This window comes from Camponotus vicinus, unplaced genomic scaffold, assembly GCF_025532165.1.
Source record: "Camponotus vicinus isolate PSW18456_S1 unplaced genomic scaffold, iyCamVici1.0 SCAF_11, whole genome shotgun sequence".
Taxonomy (NCBI): Eukaryota; Metazoa; Arthropoda; class Insecta; order Hymenoptera; family Formicidae; genus Camponotus; species Camponotus vicinus.
The window spans coordinates 2,657,756-2,679,148 of record NW_028141947.1 but is presented as its reverse complement, the minus strand read 5'-3'; the positions used below and the strand labels follow the sequence as shown (position 1 = coordinate 2,679,148).

Sequence of the window (21,393 nt, the reverse complement as noted above, 5' to 3'; positions counted from 1 at the left end):
TGGCGTTCTCCTCTCCACGACGGGTTTAGGAGCGAGTGGGAGAAAAGGGGGTGAAGAAGGGGAAGGGGGTAGGAAGAAAGATGGACGCGAGGAGAGCGCGGGTAACGAGCGGCACCAATACTGGTGGTGGGATCGGCGCGACAGGGGAAGCGGAGCACGCGGGTTGCAGGCAGGGGCATCCGGCTACCACGCCGGTAGGGGTGGCGGTGAATCCCTCGAAAGTCCGACGGTGCTTCTCTCTCTCCGCACTCTCAGTCCCGAGAGCGGAGCCAGAGAGGCGAGAGAGAGAGCGCAGCGCGCATTCAGAGCTCGCTGGTCAGAGTTCCGCATCTCGCATTGTACACGCGATTATACACATCTGTACTATCTGTTCGTTTCCTACCTGTGTGCGTTTGTTTTGGGCGTTACGTTTTTACGACGACGAGTAACGTAACCCCTGCGGATAAGCGAGACGCCGCGTTTCGAAGTGTTGTGAAGGAATCTGCACGGTGTACTCCGGAGATTTACTTCGGCACTGCAAGAGTGCATCGAATGATTTCGAATGATTTCCTTCTCGCTGTGCAAGAGAAGGAAAACTCATTTTACCAAAAGTGATTCGAAAAGATTCTTTCTCGTCATTTAGGAACGTCGTTTAGTTGATTTTCTGGTGAGAAGGGATGATGTGAACAATTTTGAAGCAGATCCCTGCGTGCGTTCCATAGAAAGGTTACGAGGGTTGGGTCGGGATGATCGGAGAGAGAGCGACATGAATTCCACTCTCTGCATTTTCCCCATGATGCCATGCATTTTCCATGAAAAATATCGTGGCTGACGTTTGACAGTCATAATGAAGAGAGAGCTCAGTCGTCGTAACGTATAATGATTCTCGTATTCACAATGTATTGCCGAATCCGCAAATCCTCAAAGATTCTCGACGCTGCAGTGCCTGTCACATTTCAAAGGGAAGGGTGCGATGTTCTCGATAAAAACGCGAGAATCGTAATCATTTTTTCATGTGAGATCGTTCACGTGTCTCAAACGGTTGTCGGAATTCGCGTGCCGATCGTGAAAGTTCGTCACGTGCCTCTCGGCCGCGAAGAAGGTTGAGTCGAGACTCATCGGCTCCCGATTATTTTTATTGTCACTCGCTGTCTTACGGATGCACTTCGGTTTTTATGACGCGCTTCCTTTTCTTTTTTTTTATCTATCTCCATGAGCACGTTTCAGAACGCGCTTTCTAAACATACGATGATAGATTGATGATATTCAAAATCAATCGCGCTATAATGACGGCGTATCATCCTTCTCTATTCGATCTTGCTCTCTCTTCCTGTCCGAAAAAAATACATACGAGTTTGTAGCTACGATTTGACGTCGATGGAATTTATGAGCAAGAGAATAGTTCGCTGCTCGTGACGTGCAGTTTGTCCTTAAAATAAATATCAACTGTACGAATGTATTCTGGCTGGATATTTATCCTCTCTCTTTTTTGGAGGGGAAGGGAAGGGGAAGGCGCACGCGTGATTTTACTCCCGACCCCGTAGGGAGAGAGCGGAGGGCGAAGGAGAATGCGATGAGCCTTTGCACCGGCGGCTACGAGAACAATCGTAGAGCAGGAACAACACGCGTGGATACGAGCGGTTCAAGGGTCGTCGGAACAAAGCGACCGCGCCATGCATATGCACGAGGGACTTTGTGTATACTCCGGTTTTCGGGCCGGTGATTGCAGGTGGGAATAAACCGATACGAAGTTTGCCACTTAAATACGCGTCGTGACCCACTTCCGTAAGTTTCGGACATTCGCTCTGACGAGACTCTACTCACTTGCCTACCGATAGCCATCTTCTCCGTTTCAAATATCAACATTTGCACACATCTGATTGCATTTAAAATCACGTTAAAAAATTACGATGTAAGTTACGAATCCGCGCATTGGTTTTACGGAGATAAAAACGGTGTAGCTTCGGTTTTCGAAACGAATAACACGTTGCCATTTGTTATCTTTTTAGAATATAGGATGATTACGGTGAAAATCGCTGGTCCACGAGAAATGTCATTTTTTACAAGATTAATCAATTACAAGTAATTGCATAAAAAAAATTCGTTGAAATCAGACATATCGCGATGGAGATGGTTTTTCAATTATTTTGAAAAATATACCTCGCTCTGTTCATTCTACATTATTCGAATTACGTGAATTTTCCAATATCAGTTCGTGCATATACTCGGCACGGATATCAAGAACGAGATAATTTACGGTCGGTTTTTTTAATATTCGAGGCATGCGGTGCGCGCATCGTATCGGTGTATCAATCTACAAGTATGAGCCGATCAACCGGGACGATCAATTTAAAAGACTGTCCGTTTGCACGAAATGCGAAGATGATTTATGTCCCCGTCCAATGCGAATAGCGCGTACTCGAATCGCTCGTTTATTCGTTTGTTCGCTCGCTCGCAAAGGCTAGATTTCGGCAGCCGACGGCCCGACATACCTCAATTAGCCACGTAAATCATCGCGGTTCGGAAATCAAACGTTAAATGACTCGCGCCGTATTCCCATTTTCACGATTGTGTGGAACATGATTTTCTACATAATTGCATATTGGACGAAAACGATGACACTGCCGCACATTAGTTGACAGATCACAATCATTTAGCATTTTCGCGTAATTACGATCGATTATTTCGACTAATTCCTGGCGAAATCGTGTTAAAAATCACAGGTCAGTTATTGATCAAAACATATTATTGATTTTGCAGCGTATTAAATGTGCACATTTTGCCACGGATTTAGATATTCGTTCACGTACATATTTGCATTACAATCGTAAAAGTGTTTATTTTAGTAAAGCAACTAATCTATAATAAATCTGTTAGTGAATTGAACCTTTGTGCTATTTTAATCATATAATAGGATCACAACGTGATAAATATAATGAATCATATAATAGAATCACAACGTGATAAATATAGTTGATATATAATTGCGTTTTTTATAATTATGTTAAATAAATATTAACAACTTACTAATAGTGTAATCTTTTAGTGTCTTCATTCATAATTTATTTAAAAATCGCACGCATTATATCCAATATAAACAATGTTTTCGTATTATTCCGTTAATATAAGCGGCAGATAGATAAAGTAGCGAAAATAAATCTAATCTAACAACACACACATGTTACTAAACGAGCTCTTTCTTCGTGAATTTCGAATCGTGAACCGATTCGCGATTTGACTCGCATATGGCGTTTCAGTGTTCAAGTTTAACGAATCCTTCACGGATCGATTATCTCCGGGAGAATTCGATCGGGATCTTCTAAAGTCCGACAATCGAACTATGCATCGGTGAATCAGTCAATCAACTGATTCACTACAACTCAGGGGCGTTTCGTTGTTGCAATTTTCTCCTCTGAATGATTATTAGCCATCGCGTCTAGAAATCGATTGGATTTCTTGATGCGAGGCTCGCGAGTAAATTGCAGATTGCATTTTTTTTGTCTATTTTTGTGATCTAGTCTGTGAAGTGTCGATTTACAAAAGGAAGAGGAAGTGGTGTACGAAGAGATGCGCTACACGAACGAAAGGTTAATGTCCGGTTTTCTCGCGGCGGAACCGCAGTCTCCTCATGTGGCGATGCATCATCGATGCTGAATCGGTACGTCCGCGGTATTAGTGGTGGTGCTGGTGCTCGAGCGGACTCTTTCGCGCGGATGACAGCTGGACGTTTTCGCCGCGAGGTTGACAGTGAGATCCTCGAGCTCAGTTGAGCTGGGAAGAGACGAGTCGTCTCTCGCGTCGCCGAGAGTTCGAGACACGCCGTTGGTGATATCCGGCGTAAACTACTACTGCGCGAATCGGGTAGTGATCAGTAGTGATGCCGTGATGGGCTGCAGCTCGAGATCGTCCTTCCTGACCACGCTTCTCCTCGTGGTTGGATTACTCTCTGTCGCACTGTTTGCCGAAATATCTGATGCAACACGTAAGTCTGGCTTTATTATTCTGAAATTATTCTCGCGAATTAGTTCGCAATATTTATTATGCAAATCGATTTATGAACAATTTAACCATATGTTTACATCAGAGAATTAGATCATCTTTAAAAATAAAATTTTTGATATTCAAAAATTAAATACTTTTTTGTCAAAAATATTCACAAATACACACACACACACACACATATATGTATAGGTATTTGAAACATTTACATGATATAAATTAAGTTTCGTGGAAAATAACTATATTATACTTATACTTTTATATCCTTAAATTTGATGTACGTAACTATTGAAAATTCGCTCCTTAGATATATTTGAAAGATATTTGAATTTCTTTCGCAGAAATTTTATAATTTATATTGATTAATATATCAATATATTAATATAATATTTATATTATGTTATAATTATTATATCGATTTATAAGGAATTGCAAGAGTATATTTAATTTATATATTAGTTGTATAGAGAGAATTTGTAGATTTGCGTAATCGCGCATGAATTCTTTTGTCAATTTTTATTACATCACATAGTGTAGGGTCGGGTCAGTAATGTATGATAGATTACACAATTTAACTGCAATTGTGATGCAGAAAATTTTAATGATGATATTGCCTTTATGTATCCTAAATGAAGGCATACGTTAACTTGGCTTTTCATCCGTTTATTACATTTTCTGCCTTTTGTGAAACTCTATCGATATTATCATGCTAAGGGCAAGATGATCATGTAATGAACGATAAATGCATAATTTGACTGCAGCGTCGACATGAAAGATTTCAGCTATGCAATTCAATAATGCACGTACGCGCAATAGAGACTTATAATCCGAATTAACTTAGAACGTTTTATAGCTGCTTTTATCCAACGCAAATATAATTTTATGGCGCACTAAAGATTTCAATGTGCGAATAAAATTTTATCTTCTTTTTTTACAAGTTTTTAGTAATATTTATCATTTAGCATTAAATTTGGCAATAGACTTCAAATTATGACACAATAAATATTTTAAATAAAATATAGTAGAATTTTCATAAATATGATATAATAGAACAATTTATAAATGGAATATAATAAAATTCATAAACATATCTTTTTTAATGTAATTTTTTTATCAATACAATTCTTATAAGTCAGAAGGAAATTATGATAAATAAGCTTAATGAAAATATATTGCAATTATAAACTAGAAATATTCTTAAATAAAAAAATGATTCAGGCATTCAACGCAGTAATAACCATCTACGTACACGTTGATTTTCTTTTAAATTGTCGTCATATAAAGAAGAAATTTTATCGAAATTTCCAAGAGAGAGGATTGACTTTTCCACATATATGATAAATTTCGAATAAAACGATATTCAAATCTGTCTTTACCATGCGAAGCAACGCGCTCAGAATGAAAAATTACGCGAGTGTAATATAAATTTCCTGTTTCGCATCTTTTTTTCGTCCTCTCTCTTTCCTCTCGAAATGCAATCGTATAATTGCGGGTGATTAGCATTCCGCGCGAGAAGATCGCGGAGATTCCGTCGTATCCGCTCGAGGAAGCCTCTCATTAGACCGCGCACCGAAACTCGATGTGGGTCTAATTATTTTCCGAGTATCTCCAAATTCTCTCTCTCTCTCTCTCTCTCTCTGTCTCTCTCTCTATTTCGGAGAGATTCGCATTTCGATTGGTTCGAATCGAAATCACGCGTATGTATCGATATTCCTTTCTCCTTCTTACATAAATAAGATATTTTTTAATATGTATAATTTTAAATACGTAGCTTTAGCATACAAGCATTTTTGCAAATGCATACTTTTCTTAAAAACATGTTATATATTTTCATTAAATCAATTGATACCTCTCATTATTTTATGCACAGAAATATTTAAATAAGAATTGGAATTAATATTTTACGAAATATTTCTCATAGTTTATATAAAATTATATCAACCTAAAGTATAAAATATTTCGTAAACTATACATATATATATATATATATATATATATATATATATATATATATTATATATATATATATTCATATTCAATTTTTAGCTATCCTACCTTTATACGTTTTCATGCCGAATATTGCGAGGAATTGATTTTTATAAATAAATTAAGGTGGTTAAATAAACTAGTTAATCTTCACATGACTTTAACACACTCAAGTCTAATTAATATCCCTATTGTTTCCCCGCTTTAAATCAAGTAACTTTTGTTTGAAATATTTTTTTCCTAAAATCTTAGATATTCGATTATATTAATTAAAATGAAACATCCTGTATATCTATTTTGCTTGCATGCCCTTAATGCGGCATCCGCATATATATCGACATGTGTGTGTGTGTATGTGTGTGTGTGTGTGTGTGTGTGTGTGTGTGCAACTGTTTCTTTTTCGCAAGCAACCATTCTTAAAATAGATTGCACGCGCGAGCATATTTTGTGAATCGTGCGTGGATGTTACTAGAGATAGGGAATTGTGCAAGAAGAAGCGTGCACCCATATCTATAACTTGAGAAAGTAGGAAAGAACATTTACGTTCGATTTTAGGAGATGTGCGAAAACGTTTATGGTTTTTGTACGATAAAAGTTGCTGCGAATACTTATATTTTGCTCTTCTTACGCGTTATTATCAGGAAAAAGTTTTCTCTATTTTTATACGTTTATAAATGTTTACAAAAATATGATTTATTAAAAGATATGGGTTATTAAAAGAGAAATTGAATAAGAGTTATTAAAAGAGGAATTAAATAAATTTATTCTATTTAGGTAACTGTTTTCTTATACTTGTTACAAAAACGCAATATAAAACTGCATTTTCTATTTATCTTTGCATCAACAATAACAAAATATAGTTATATGTACACAATAAAGTTATATGATAGTTATACGAATCTAACCATATTTAATTATGCATAGTAATAAAATTTCAATAATAACAGGAAACTAAAAATTTAATTGGACATTATCGTTGCAATTCCATCCAGCTTTTAAAATCACTACAGACGTCAGATTTTTGAAAACGATTGGAATTGTAAGAAAAAATTACACGGAAACGCATTGCGCGCGATGATGAAATGGCCTGTTTAGTCGAGAAAGTACGTAGCAGTGAAAAGACAGAGACGACACACAACGGAATATTATCTCCCTTTTCTCCTATACTGTCGGATTGTACTAGATTCAGGGGCCGTGTCCCGGTGGGTCGAAAGGAACGGGTGGCAATGGTGAGGGAACGCGGGGCGCAAACGCGAAAGGAACAAGGGTGGAACGATGGCTTCTCGTTCAAAGGATGCTGAAGCGAATGGGATGCGGACGTTGTTGTCACGACCAGGCGTGAGGTCGCTGATATTCCCTTGTCTTTTATTAAGGAGGGCTTCCTTTCTACGTTTGCGTCTCTCTCGTTCTTCCTTTCACTGCGTGTCGCTCTGTTTAGTAGTCGCCACCGATGTTCTTTTCCGCACACTTCGTTCTATCTGTGTCTCTCTCTTTCATTATACCGACATCATCGTACCGCAATGCAATAATATTACCTCTGCGAATAAATTGTAATTATTTTTATATTCTTTTTTCCACTATGTTTTTTCACTATGTTTCCTTTTACCTCTCTTCTCTCTCTCTCTCTCTCCCGCCTCTCTCTCCCTCCCTTCCTCCCTTCCTCCCTCGCTCCCTCCTTTCTCTTTATCTAATTGTAAGTCTATTTTTATATTTTTCGCTAGTATTGCATAAGATTCAAGATAAAACAATATTCAAAAAAAAATTGTATTGTTATTGACAATTTTCAAAAACATGTATATACAGGGTGTCCCGAAACTAACGCTTGATATTTTAAAGGCAGATTCTCTGGCCAATTTAAAAACGATTTTTCCTCAGCGAAAATGTCGAGGGAGATCATTATTTTTTGTATATTCCCAATTTTTGTCATCATGTATCTTTCTAACTAAGCCTTAAATTAAAATTCTATTAAAGTAAACTCTACCTAAAATTAACTAAAGAATATGACTTTATTAATATTTTATTCCCATAAGCCTTAATTTGCGAAAAACCCTTTATTTTCAATCTTTTATAACTCGAAAACTATTAGTGCCGCGACATTTTTGCTGAGGAAAAATCGTTTTTAAATTGGCCAGAGAATCTGCCTTTAAAATATCAAGCGTTAGTTTCGAGACACCCTGTATACATATATATATATATACATATATATATATATATATGTATAAATCTTGTCTTGGTCGAATTCTTAAACGAATTTTTATAGCAAAAATCTTGTCTTGTATTATCTTGTCTCGAATTTATTAACAATTTTTATCTAACATTGACCAAAAAAGTTATTTAAAATAATATACAGGGTGTCTGAAAACTTTTTGCGGTCCCGAAGTGTGAAGATAGATCGGCTCAAATTAAGAAGGAAAGTTCTCTACTGTTTTGCGATATTCGCAATAATTAAAGAAAAATTAATTAAAGAAGATCGGCCAATCTGCGTGAGTAGAAGCGTGCGGCGACGGGACAGCGGAAAAAAGTTCGCCATGATACTATATCTCAGAAATATTCAAAAAATATTTAATATCGTTCTCATACATGATGCAAAACTTTGGAAAAATACTCGCGAATGACCTCGTTTTTCCTTCCATTCAATCTTTCGTTTCTTTTAAAGAAAACTTTTTTATTCTTCTTGCGATCTCGTCGTCGTGTTTCAAATTTTCTACGTTTATTCTAGACCTTGTTCTTTGAGAATCGTACATAATTATGTTTGTCTCAATATAAGGTAGTTTTTCTTTCTTTTTTTCTCTGTCGTTACACGGATGGAATTTCAATAAGACGCGTTTGATTTTACGAAGAAATGTTACCGATGGATAGAAACTTTACTTTGATCAAAAGCGCCGCTTTAACAATCGATGTCCTAACACGCTCTTTAAAAATACCATTTACTTTTCCTACGTCGTGATATTGGTTCTGTGAAAATGTCGACCATTATAGGTGTATCTTAAACTTTGTACTTTACCCGTTTCACTTTATAGTCATCTTTGGATCGCTCTGTTCTATTCATTTTTCTTTACATTTTTTGCCATTATTGTTGCAAATAAATGCTGGAGATATGTAACATGATAATTTCTATTAAGACAGATTTATATTTTAATTTGCGAGATATGTCTATATTCCTTCGAAATGTTTTCTCTATCCCGTTCATCTATCTAATTGTAAGATCTCTTTGTAGATTATATCTGTTCTTTCGCAATTTCACTTATTAGGTTAGTCTTCTTTTGTATTCTTCTCAGAACTACATTCCAATTTTTTTATTCTCTCTTTTTATCACTTTTTTTCTTTTTTTTTCTTTTATTCTCTTTGCACTCAAGCAATGTTTTTTTGCATTTCTCTTCGTAAGCCTATAAACTACATTCTTATTTCTCGACGATTTCTATGTCTTTTGTACTTTCTCGTTAGCGCAATGTACGCCGAGATTCTCTAAGGCTCAACACGGATTCGCAGGTAGTATTTGAGATCATCTCTTATTTTCTGGGTCACTCTCTTCCATCTCCTACCAACTCTGCAATAAAAGTTTGCGACTTCTTCGTAACGCGAACACATCTGCAGTCTCTCTCTCCCTCTCCCTCTTCATTTGTGCGTTTTTCTCTTTCGTACCATATCCAGTGAGATTGATAATGCGTCTTTTTACAGTTCAGATCGACCGGTACTTTTTATCCTTCCTAAGACATTTTCTATCTTCTTCGCGAAAAAGCAGATACCATCATCAGCAACATTGTCGAAATTCATGTTAGGTCGTCGATAATTTAAAAAAGTTTAAAAAAAATATTTATCTCTAAAACCTAAAAAATAAAATAAAAATTAAAAATAATATTCTGTTACAAAAAACACTTTAAAAAATCAAAACTAAATATGAAGTCAGTAATATTATAATTATAACTAGGCAAGTACTATTAGAAGCAATTCAATTTGTGTGTGAGGATTTGTAATTTAAAATAATATAAAATTTTTATGCTTACATTTATAGAAATATATACATAGATTCTCCCCATAAAGTTATATAACGCATTTTATTTTTATTAAGAGAAACTTTATTTTTAAAATAAATATAATTTATAATAAATAAATTTAACTTTTGTATTAATTTTTGTATAATAAATATAATAGTATTATTATGTCAGATTTTATTGTAAATAGTAAATTATAAAATTATTTAATCCTTACTGCGCTATAATGTCGAGATTGCTAATTTCGAATTTAAAAGTGCTCTTTGCAAATCAAAGTATTTGAAATTATTGTTTTGAAATTAATTATAAGTTTTATAAAGTACGCCCGGAATTAAAGGGGCTGAGATCAAAATAACATACAAAAATTTGGCGTGCCCGGATCGCATAACTCATATATTTTTATAATTAATAAATATTTGAAATCAAGAGATTCATGAATTATATATAATTTGAAATAAAAATTTGTTAAAAAGTTATTATCAGAAATTATTATCAACATGTTAATAAAACCTTTATATTAACAAATTTAGAAACAATTAATAATAAATAAATATAAAATTTTACGCAATTATTTTTAGCTACACAAAACTTTGTGTACAACGTATGTATACAATTCTCTGATTGTGTGCGTGTGAGTCGTGTCTGCATCACTGTGTATGTACAATTGTCTTTTTGTAAAAATAATAAATATACAATATACAGGATGATCTACTTAAATCGAGTATCTTAAATATCATTTGTTTTTGAAGATATGAAGAAATATCTAAAGGAAAAATTGCACCATTCGAGACAATTATAATAACAGAAAGTTTTTTTTGAGATTATTTTTTTCAAAGATTTAAAGGTCAACCTAGTTTAAATGGTACCACTCTATCTTTTTATATAAATCAATTTATTGGAATATTTGGCATAAGATATTATAAAGATCGATACGATGATCAAAAATTAAATATATATATAGAGTTTACGAGATTTATTTTATATTTTATATTCAATTTATATATCAATTTCAATTTTTAACCATCCTACTTTTATAACCTTTTACGTAAATATTGCGAGAATCGTTTTATATAAAAAAATTAGTGTTCCATTTAAAAAAACTAAATTGACCTTTAAATCTCTGAAAAAAATTATCTTGAAAAAAATCTCTCTGTCATGATAATTGTCCTCTCGAACGGTGCAACTTTTTCCTTAAACATTTTTTTGTTCCATCAAAAATACATAAGATATTTAAGATGCTCGATTAAGTGGATTGCCTTATGTGTGTGTTTATTTCTTATAATCAGATATATGATAAGCCTGTACATTTAAAAAAATCGATTTTTTAAATCCACATATTGCTCTCGTTATGATCATGAACTTACTTAGATACTGTGAGAGACAGAGTATTTTGTTATTCCACGCACATTTTGGAGCCTGGGGAAATGATGTAACATTGTTACAATATAAGCGCAACAGGACATGTTGTGTCGTACATATATATAACATCTTGAGAAGAAAACGAATGACATAAATAGTTATAATTATTTTATAAATTTTTATATAAAAATTATAAAGATTATATTAAATATTATTTTAAATAATTATTTGGTCAAATCAAAATTGTGAATAAACTTGAGACAACATAATGCAAGACAAGATTTTTACTACAAATTACAAGATTTCAAAACAAAATTTAAGTATTCAAAAATATTCAATACAATATTTGTAAAAATGTAGTCTTGTCTTATGAATATTGTCTCATGCAACTCTGATTTAAATGACGCAAGAAAATCTTTTTTCGACAGTCTCATGTAAAGAATATAGAAGGAAAAGAGAAGGATAACACAGGCCCACAAAAAAAAAAGTACCCTGTGCTGGCGATCTGACTAGGCTAGTCTTATGTATTTTGGCCCGCTGAATTCGAATCTGACGTCAGAATTGCTCCATCACATCACAGTTTTTTTTAAATCTCAAAAGAGAAAGACGAAAATTTTGTAAAAATAGACATTCTAGGGTAGTAAGACTGCGCTTCTTGAGGGAAAAGTTACCGAAATCATATTTCCATGTATTTTCTGGCATTATAAATCCAAATCCGATTTGTCACACCAATCATACCATCGATTCCATTAACATTTGTCATGAAAAAGTAGCAATCTTCCGTATTCCATATTTGATTTTAGTTCATTCATAAATCTTATATTGGAAAGAATTAATCTTATATTCTTCAAGTCCAAATTTTGAGAAAAACTTTTTCGAAACTTACAGCTTCTAGCTGTTGAGTTCGTATAAGATGCAGAAATTTCTTTATATAGATCACAAACCTCTTTTCATGTCTTTAAAGCGCTAGAAGTACATGAAAAAAAAGATTGTGCTATCTGGAGGTAAAAACCTATCTTAATATCTTCGCATCTTGATAAATAGAATCTGTTTGCAGTAAATTTTAGGTGTTACAACCTGAAAAAATAAAAAAAATAAAAAATGAGCACAAAAAAAAATTGAGCACAACGTTTATATTCTAGGTCGGATTTGGATTTATAATGTCTGAAAATACATTAAAATATGATTTTGGTAATTTTTTCTTTAAGAAGCGCAGTCTTATTACCCTAGAATGTCGATTTTTACGAAATTTTCGTCTATTTTTGAGATTTAAAAAAAACTGTGACGTGATAGAGCAATTCTGACGTCAGATTCGAATTCAGCGGACCAAAATACATAAGACTAGCCTAGTCAGATCGCCAGCACAAGGTACTTTTTTTTTTTGTGGGCCTGTGTAATTAAGAAAGTGTGCTAAACGAAGCTATGTGAATAGTGTGAATGCAAAAATCAATTTTATGACAGTTGCAACTCTCTGCTTTCATATGTAAATAAAACGCTCGTTACTTCCATAGATTTTTCACATTTTAATGAAAGACTTATCGACAGTAAACAATCTGTTTTCGTTTATGTTTATAACAATGTGACGTTATTTCCCCACATTCCGGTGCATAATAACAAAACGCTTTGTCTCTCACAGTATCTAGTTCATGATGAGAGCAATATGCGAATTTACAAAATCGATTTTTTTTATTTACAGATTTATTGCACATCTGATTAAAAGAAATAAATATTGTACATTTAACTGTGTAAAATAAACATTTGTATCGCATATATTTTTACCAAAAATTGACTTATCTGCAATAACGTTATCGCGGTTTATTAAAAAAACACTTCATATGAAAAGAGAAAGAGAGAGAGGGGAGAGAGAGAGAAAAAAAGAGAACAGTATGGCAAAATATTACACATCTCATAAACTCCATTCGGTGCAAATATTTTGTCGCCGTTATGACAGATATATAAGGAATTTATAAAATTACGATTTTTTTCATCAAAGTTCATCGATCATGATTACAAAATCATTGACCGCGGTCACTTCAACTCTACACCGTATCAGAATGTCGATCCGCCCAGTTTCATTTTATTGGTGTTGCTCATCCCGGCGTGAACGCGCGATATTACGCATTAGAGATTACGCCTGTGAGCCTGTGTGCCTGTGTGCTTGACGTCGGATCGCGTTCGTTTTCACGAAATCATCGGACCGGGAACAATCGATATGCGGCTCCGTGAAATTATGAGTATCATTGCACCAATGTTTTATCTATATACCGAGGATTTATTTTTTGAAAAATCCAACGAGCCCATTATATCATATTGCGTAACCATGGTACATGTTTTACTGTTGTGCGACACGTGAACTGAAATAAAACGGTATTGAATTGTTGATAACTCATATTAGATTTAGAAAATTTAAAAAATGATATAAATCCACGAATAAAACGAAAAGGAGTATGGGGGTATTACACTACCGCTCAAAAGTATTTGGCCACCCTTAATTTAAGAGAAAACTCGAAAACGAAATTGTGTCTATTGCCTTTCATCGATGTTTATTGTTTATGCGCTAACGGAAAGTCGTTCTCAATAGCTATATTATAAATATCACTTCATGTTTATTAACAGATAGCTATAAAGCCAAATAAAGTATTTATGGCTCTTTTCCTAGAATGAATACTTTTAAGTTTTTACTACAAAGGCGTGTGTTTCATGGAATTTTTTTGTTTATTTGATATTTTAGAATGTAACGGATATAGATTTGCGTCAGTTATCTGCTGCCATTTGAACAGAAAACACATCTCTTGACGCATATTTTGCAAAAATAATATATAGATAGAGAAGATATAGATAAATATATTGATAATATATATATAGATAGATATATAGATAATATATATATAATATATAGATTAATATAAATGAATGATTTTTATTTATTTATAGTCATTTAAACACAATTTACCTAGGTGGCCAAATACTTTTGAGCGGTAGTGTATATATTACAAATAAATTTCAAGTATAGAGATTAATTTAAAAATATTTTGGTTTTGTATCAAGTAAAATATTTGTGCCAAGTGCACACTGTTTAGTTTCAGAAAAAATGTATTTGTTTAAAACTTGTACACTAACATCCTGCGTTTATCTCGAGGAGTTTTAATTCGTGAAATAAATTTAACTCAAGAGATAGAAATGATGAAATTTTTTTTCTATAGTTAGTTTACAATTTAATAGTTTTATTTAAATATCAAATTCTTAGATTTTGAAATATTGTGTGTATAATATATTTATGTATGCCAGTACGCCAAGAATAAAGATATATATTGTGTAAAAGGCTTTTGCGTTTGGTTACTAAAGTTGGAAACCCTCGTTAGAGTTTCCAATGTGCGTAATCAAGGACAGTCAGTAAGTTCATAGTTAGAGTTGTGGTTCGAGGATTGCTCTAAGTTTGACGGTGCTGTTCGGAACAATTAGCGTCTTTGACGTTAACGACATTAATAATTAATAATCGATATTTCGAAATTCACAGTAACTCCGTAGCCTTTCGTAATATCGGTAATCGCATTCACGCTCAAGTTAAAATACAATGTGCTCATTGATCTATATTTGTGAATATATTAATTATATGTTTTTGATAAGAACAACAATGTTAGCGCATCACCGTCCGTGCGAAAGCGTAAGTCATTGTGTGACCGGGTTCCCAATTATCCAGGCCAACTGTATATAAAATTGTATTCCGGAATTGTTGTTGAATACAAATATCACGAATGGGAAAAATATAAAGAACGAAAAGTTTAAAAGTTGTCGATTTAATCGAAAGATAAATTTTAAGAATGATCATGGATGATTTCAAAATAATCTTCATCAAAACGATCTTCCAAAAACAATATATTTGCGTACTTTTTATGATTCATAAAAATAAAATCAATGTCCGTGAAATTCTATTTACATATATAATAATATAATATTTGCTACAAAATTACCATAATTATAAGATTTTTGTTATTAATGTCTCTCATGTAAATTCTATGCGTCATATTATGAAAATATATCTATTCTACGTTATATCTATAATATTTGGAAACAAAACGATGACTGCATTTATCATTATTCTCTATGGAACGGTCAAAATATGCTAATGTAATATTTGATGATCGGCAGTATCACTGTCAAGTTACATTGCAGCATGATTAAATGAAGCGTAAAACAATTCATTCTCGATTTGCATCATCGCTTTTAAATGACAGACATCTTTGATGTCTATTCGCGGCTTTATTAATAATTTGTGATAAATATTCAAACTATAATAACTATTCACTACTATTAATGCTGCCTTCATCGTGCATTTAATGTTGCTAAACTTTTGGTCACATTAATTCTAACATATTTTAACATATCATATTTTTCCCATAATGCTACGTCGAATTTTCATCGCTAATTTAAATTAATTACATTACTATTAATATGATGCTAAGATTCCTATTAAAATTGATAAATTAATAACAATTATTTGATGTATTACTTTTATTTTTTAGCATCTTATGGTTTTAAAATTTAGCATCTTGATTGTAAAATTAATACAAATTTTGCATGTACCAAGATTTTACATTAAAATGTAATTATACAAAATATAAATATATTTTTATTTTTATTAAAGGAGTAAGGATTTAAATAAATGTATTTTATATAGTTATATTTTCCTATCTAAAGAGATACACTTTGAAATAAAGAATATTATAATTTATATTATTAAATATTAATGGAGGTCTCCTATTACCAGAAATATAAATTGTGGCACATTAATAATTGTTTCATTATATTTTATCATTATTATATTTTTTATTATTATGAATATCTAATTATTAATTAGTAATTATTAGTAATTATTTCTTATAAAAATATGCTACTTTTTAATCTTTAATCACCTTCTTACAATTAGTAGTGAAAGAAAACAGCCTGTCAGTAGTTTTATTACATCTGTCTCTGCGATTGTAAGAAACTCCCAAATAGTGATCGTACTTCTTCCGTATCTTTCCAACATTTGGGCGTCGGGGTGTCAGCGATTGCGGCAATGTCATGCTTGCGCTCTGCGCTGATAAACGGGACGTTACTTGCGCGTACTGCAGAAAAGTGCTTTCAGACAGCCGAGGAGATTTACGAGTGCGATAGGCGCTTCGAAACGCTGAGTTGATAAAAAGTCCGTCACTGAAAATTCACAAATTTTCGACCATCTTATGAGAAACGAGCTTTTTCTTGTTAAAGACAATAAAAAGAATTATTAGCGTTCGAAATGAATATCTTTTTTTATAAAGAGTTAATAAAAGATTAAGAGAAGAATTTACTGTATGTTTAAATGTGTATTCTCTGTAATTAGAATAAGAATGTGATATAAAAATTAAAGAAATAAGTAAGTATTATTTGATGATCCAAAAAATATGTGCATATAACTTTAATCAAAGTGTAATATATTTGTTTTGTCTTTTTGGCACGAACTTTATTTCAGTATATTAATTTGTGAAACTATTATGATAGTATATAATTGCATATTGTTAGTATATATATGTATGTAGAATGGAATCTAAAACATGACAAGTTTTCGATATTCACTTGTAATTGGATATTAATGTGAATAATTATGATTTATTGGAGTATTATCTAATCAAAGAGTAATTTTATTATAATGTCGATCAAGTGAAATGTTATTTGACAAACACGATTGTCCGTTTCGTAATAATATTTAACATGATAGTTGGCAAATTATTAAATTATTAAATTATTTTAATTAACAGCAGTTCGGTTCATCGAAAGAACAAAGAGACCGAAGGAATTTAAATTGTGATTGAAAATTTTGATAAAACTTACGATTTTTCCTCTTTTCCTTTCTTCTTCTCTTCTCTATATTTTATAAAGAAATATTTTATCAGATATATGTATATACTGCGTAGCATTCACAAGAGTTTCCAAGGCCTTTTTCAAGCATGCTGAAGATAAACCATGGAAATTTTAGGTAAAAATTCCACACTATTTTCTATTTTCCTTCCAAAAGTCATGGATATTTTTGGAAAATTTCTTCACATTACATAAAACACAGAACTACTGTGTATGTGTGTGTGTGTGTTTATGTATGTGTGTGTTAATTTTAATTCGCTTAAATGTTGTCACAATGACCGACGGAATTCAATTTATTATCGATCAATTTTATTATCGTCGTTGCATCCTCAAGATCTTATTCAATTTCAGATATCCCGTCAGACTTCTTCAAAATCAACATCTTTCGTGGAAACGACGGTTGATCTGATTATTTATTTTATGCGCAAGGACTCATTCCTCTTACATTATGCCAAGCTGCCGCGCAAGATTTATATATTTTCGAGAATATAACTGTATGTAGTATCTGCTTTATGACTCGGCAGATGAGCAAAATGGCTTTCCATCCTCCCAGTAACCGCTCCTCGTTGCCACCCCTATAAAGTCCTGGGGGAGTCCTTTCTGGCAACGATCGCGCTGCTGTGCACGACTAACGCATCGACAACTTTTAATGCTCCCTTTTGATTTGCTATCTCGTCCTCGCCGTTCCTTCGTCGTTCCTACATACTCCATGTAGTTTATCTATTCGTTCGCCATTCGGCAACGGTGCGGAGAGAAAAATGGATAGTACATTGGTCGTGTCATTGGCCCGCAAAAGGATTTTCTCTCCCTTCTTCTCTCTTTCTCTATACAAGCAACAATGCTTTTATATATCTGTGTCGTGACATACGCGACATGGGGAAATCGATGTTCTTCAACCATATGCCCATATGTACCGCCTGCAATTGCATGCGGCGGAGTTTCCGGTTGGCAAGAAAAGACATATGCGAACGATACCCGATTGAAAAAATCGATTGAATAAGTCATATACCGATCTCCGGAGCAAATGAGCCGTGCTTATTTGTTATTCAAAAATAACTTTAGAAATTGATCCAAGTAATAACAATTATATTGTTTCAGTGATGAAAATAGCAAATAAGAATCGAGATGCGGTAATGAAAGCGTAAGAGAAAACAAATTTTTTTTTTCTTTTTTATTAATATATTATAAAATATTCAATTTCGTTATAAAATATAAATAGAGTATAATTTATTAAAATATTATCATATTTATTGAATACAATTTATTATAGTATATGTTATAAAATAAAAAGAAAGAAAAAAATTTTTACTTTTTTCTTGCGCTCTAATTACTGCGCCTCGATTTCTATTTTTCATTTTCGTTTTTAGTAATTGTTTATTATTTCTGCTCTTATAAAAAAATTTTCAGAAGTTTTCATCACATTGTGAAGTTAAATTCTCAAATGCCTGTATTTTCCCAAATAATAAAGATTTAAAAGTATTATTGACATGTTATTATTTATAGAAATACTAGATACTACAAGCGCGCTATGCGCGTTATTTATATATGTATGTGTATGTATGTGTATATTAACTATAATTTTTTGTTCCTTTCAACAATTGTGAAACTGTTAACTTTTGCAATTCGCAATGAGTCGCTCGATACTCCAAATATAATGCAAATCGAGACAACCAATCAGCATTGAGGAAAAGAGACAACAATGATTGTGATATATTCGAGATTCAACTTTTTTAAAGAGGGATTGCTTATTCATTTTTTGATATTACTTCTATGCTTAATATTATGATTAAATTTAAAGAATTCTAGGAAACTACTCACCATTATTCATGTAATATTAACAACATTTTCGATTCTCGATTTTGACGGACAACTTTTCTTACTTAACCGATAAACTTAAGGCAATACTACAACTAACAAGATGGCGGAATGCCTTCACTCCTTCAGCTTATATTGACATCATTGACAAGTTCAATCATACTTCCATAAAAAAGTCTTGCATTTCTCTCTTTAGATTATATTGCACAAAAATGAATGTTGTATGTGTGTTAATAGAAATATATATAATAGATGATGAGAAGCCTCAAAATAAGTGGTAAATATTTGCAACTTCGAGAAATTAAGAAAAATATAATTTTTGATTACTTTAATATCTAAGGTTGATATTGTGCGAAATAAAATTGGAGACATAATTTCGTTTTTTTCTTATTTTTATACCAATTATCGATCCTGAGAAGATCATATTTATAATCGTTTAATTAAACTGATTTGTCGCATTATTTCGATCAAATGTAATATAATTAATATCACATAATAAAATATATCTTCATATTTATAACTTTTATAGGATATTATCCTAGTAGTCTCGCGCAATGATATTATTAGCAGGACTCAAAACAAGATAATATTCGTAAAAATATTATAGTGATATCGAAAATTAAAAAAAAAATAAATTTTGTGTTGGTGTTGAATGAATCTTTGTAACAAAAATCTTGTCTCTATTTTATTAACAATTTTCATCTAATACTGAATAGTCATTTAAGAATATATAACAATTTCTATAATATATAATAATATTTAAAATAATTATTACTACTATGTCATTCGTTTACTTTTCAAAGCATTACATATATATATATATATATATATATATATATATATATATTCCTTATCTTTACATAAACAACCAGAGAATCCTCATACATGTTTTACGTATAAATTTTTGTATGGTTAAATAATTGTGCAAAATTTTATAATGTTTATTGTATTAAAATTATTTTTTAGATTTCTTAATATAAATAATTTTCTTATTAAATAAAATTTTTTAAGTTAATGTAATATAGTGATTTCCTTTTGATCTCAATTTATCAATATACATATTTTAGATTTTTTTAAAAACTAATAATCTTGACAATTTTGGTCTCATTATCGCCTTGATAACACAGGCTTGCGAAATTTTACATTTTGTTAGTTACAAAAAGCAGAGTAGTTGAATCTGATAGATTTTTTGACGCTAAAAATTAATTTGGCCGCAGAATTTCCCCAGCATGTTAGATTTTTGAATAATTTGTTGTTAAATAGTCCAAAAATAGCTATTTCATGAATTTATTATGGGAGAACCTAATTTTCCGAAATATTTCTGCCAATAACATAATATAGTATTAATATGGTATCATATAGTATTAATCTTCACCTTTCAAATTCATTTTCGTTTGCCTCCGCACGATTTTTTTTCGCTGAAGTATACAAGTTATAAGACTGGTCATGCATAGGATTCCAATAAGCCATTCCAAGTCAACCGTGCCACTCCACTGTCTTACCACAATTTGAGTGAAAACATAAATTTCTAAACACCATCTGTTATTTTTTGAAATTAAGGATCCAATAGGGGAACAGAATCACAATAAAAAGATATAAAATTTTGAAAAATTCATCAAAATGTGTGACATTAGATATATTTCTTTCTAGAACTTTTTTGGACAATCGGACAGATATGAGCCTTTTCAAATTTCGAATCTGATATGCTTCTGCCATATTGATGTATATTTAAATTTTCTTCAACGTAAATTTTCTTATACTTTACTTCATACATATATATCTCAGCGAAAAAAATTGTTCGCAATCGAAAATGAAGGACTTGAAAAATGAAGATTAATACTATACAATGCCATTGGCACAAATATTTCAAAAAATTAAATTCCTCCATAATAAATTCATGAAATTGGTGAAATAGCTATTTTGGACTATTTAACCACAAATTACTCAAAAATCTGACATGTTGGGGAAATTCTACAACTACATTCAGCGTCAAAATTCTATCTGATTCACCTACTCTGCTTTTTGTAACTGACCCTCGCAGGCCTGTGTAATTAATTAAAATCTTGTCTCGATCTTGTCTCGAATTTCGAATAAAAGAAAAACAATTATCTTGATATCTCATGTAATCTTAGGTGTAATCAGTCATTTATAATCTTTCGATTCACTATTTCGATGTACGTCAGGATATGTACATACGTATGAATGTTATGTGTAAATTCCATACTTTTCTCTATATAAAACTTTCAGTGCTCTCTCTTTCTCATTTTCTCTTTTTTTGATGCATTCTCTCTTTATTTTCAAAACTTTGATTAAGGTGCGAACGATTCATCGCATGCATCGATATATGTCCAGTGAATTTTACGTTCATTTGCATGCGATAAATGTT

General features: G+C 32.2%; 1 protein-coding gene across 6 annotated transcripts in view; it reads left to right on the top strand.

Moving 5' to 3' along the window:
- Nucleotides 1-270: 270 nt before the first annotated feature.
- Nucleotides 271-21,393, top strand: part of Tei (irregular chiasm C-roughest protein teiresias) — a 429,473-nt gene continuing 408,350 nt past the window's right edge. For 4 of the 6 annotated variants that reach the window (XM_083081803.1, XM_083081801.1, XM_083081802.1 and 1 more), the window contains exons 1-2: nt 271-646; nt 3,498-3,961. In XM_083081803.1, coding sequence (XP_082937929.1) covers nt 3,865-3,961 — 97 coding nt within the window. In that variant the 5' untranslated portion in view covers nt 271-646; nt 3,498-3,864. Of the gene's footprint in view, nt 2,703-3,497; nt 3,962-21,393 lie in introns of all 6 variants that reach the window. The other 2 variants (XM_083081799.1, XM_083081800.1) reach the window with 2 other exon arrangements.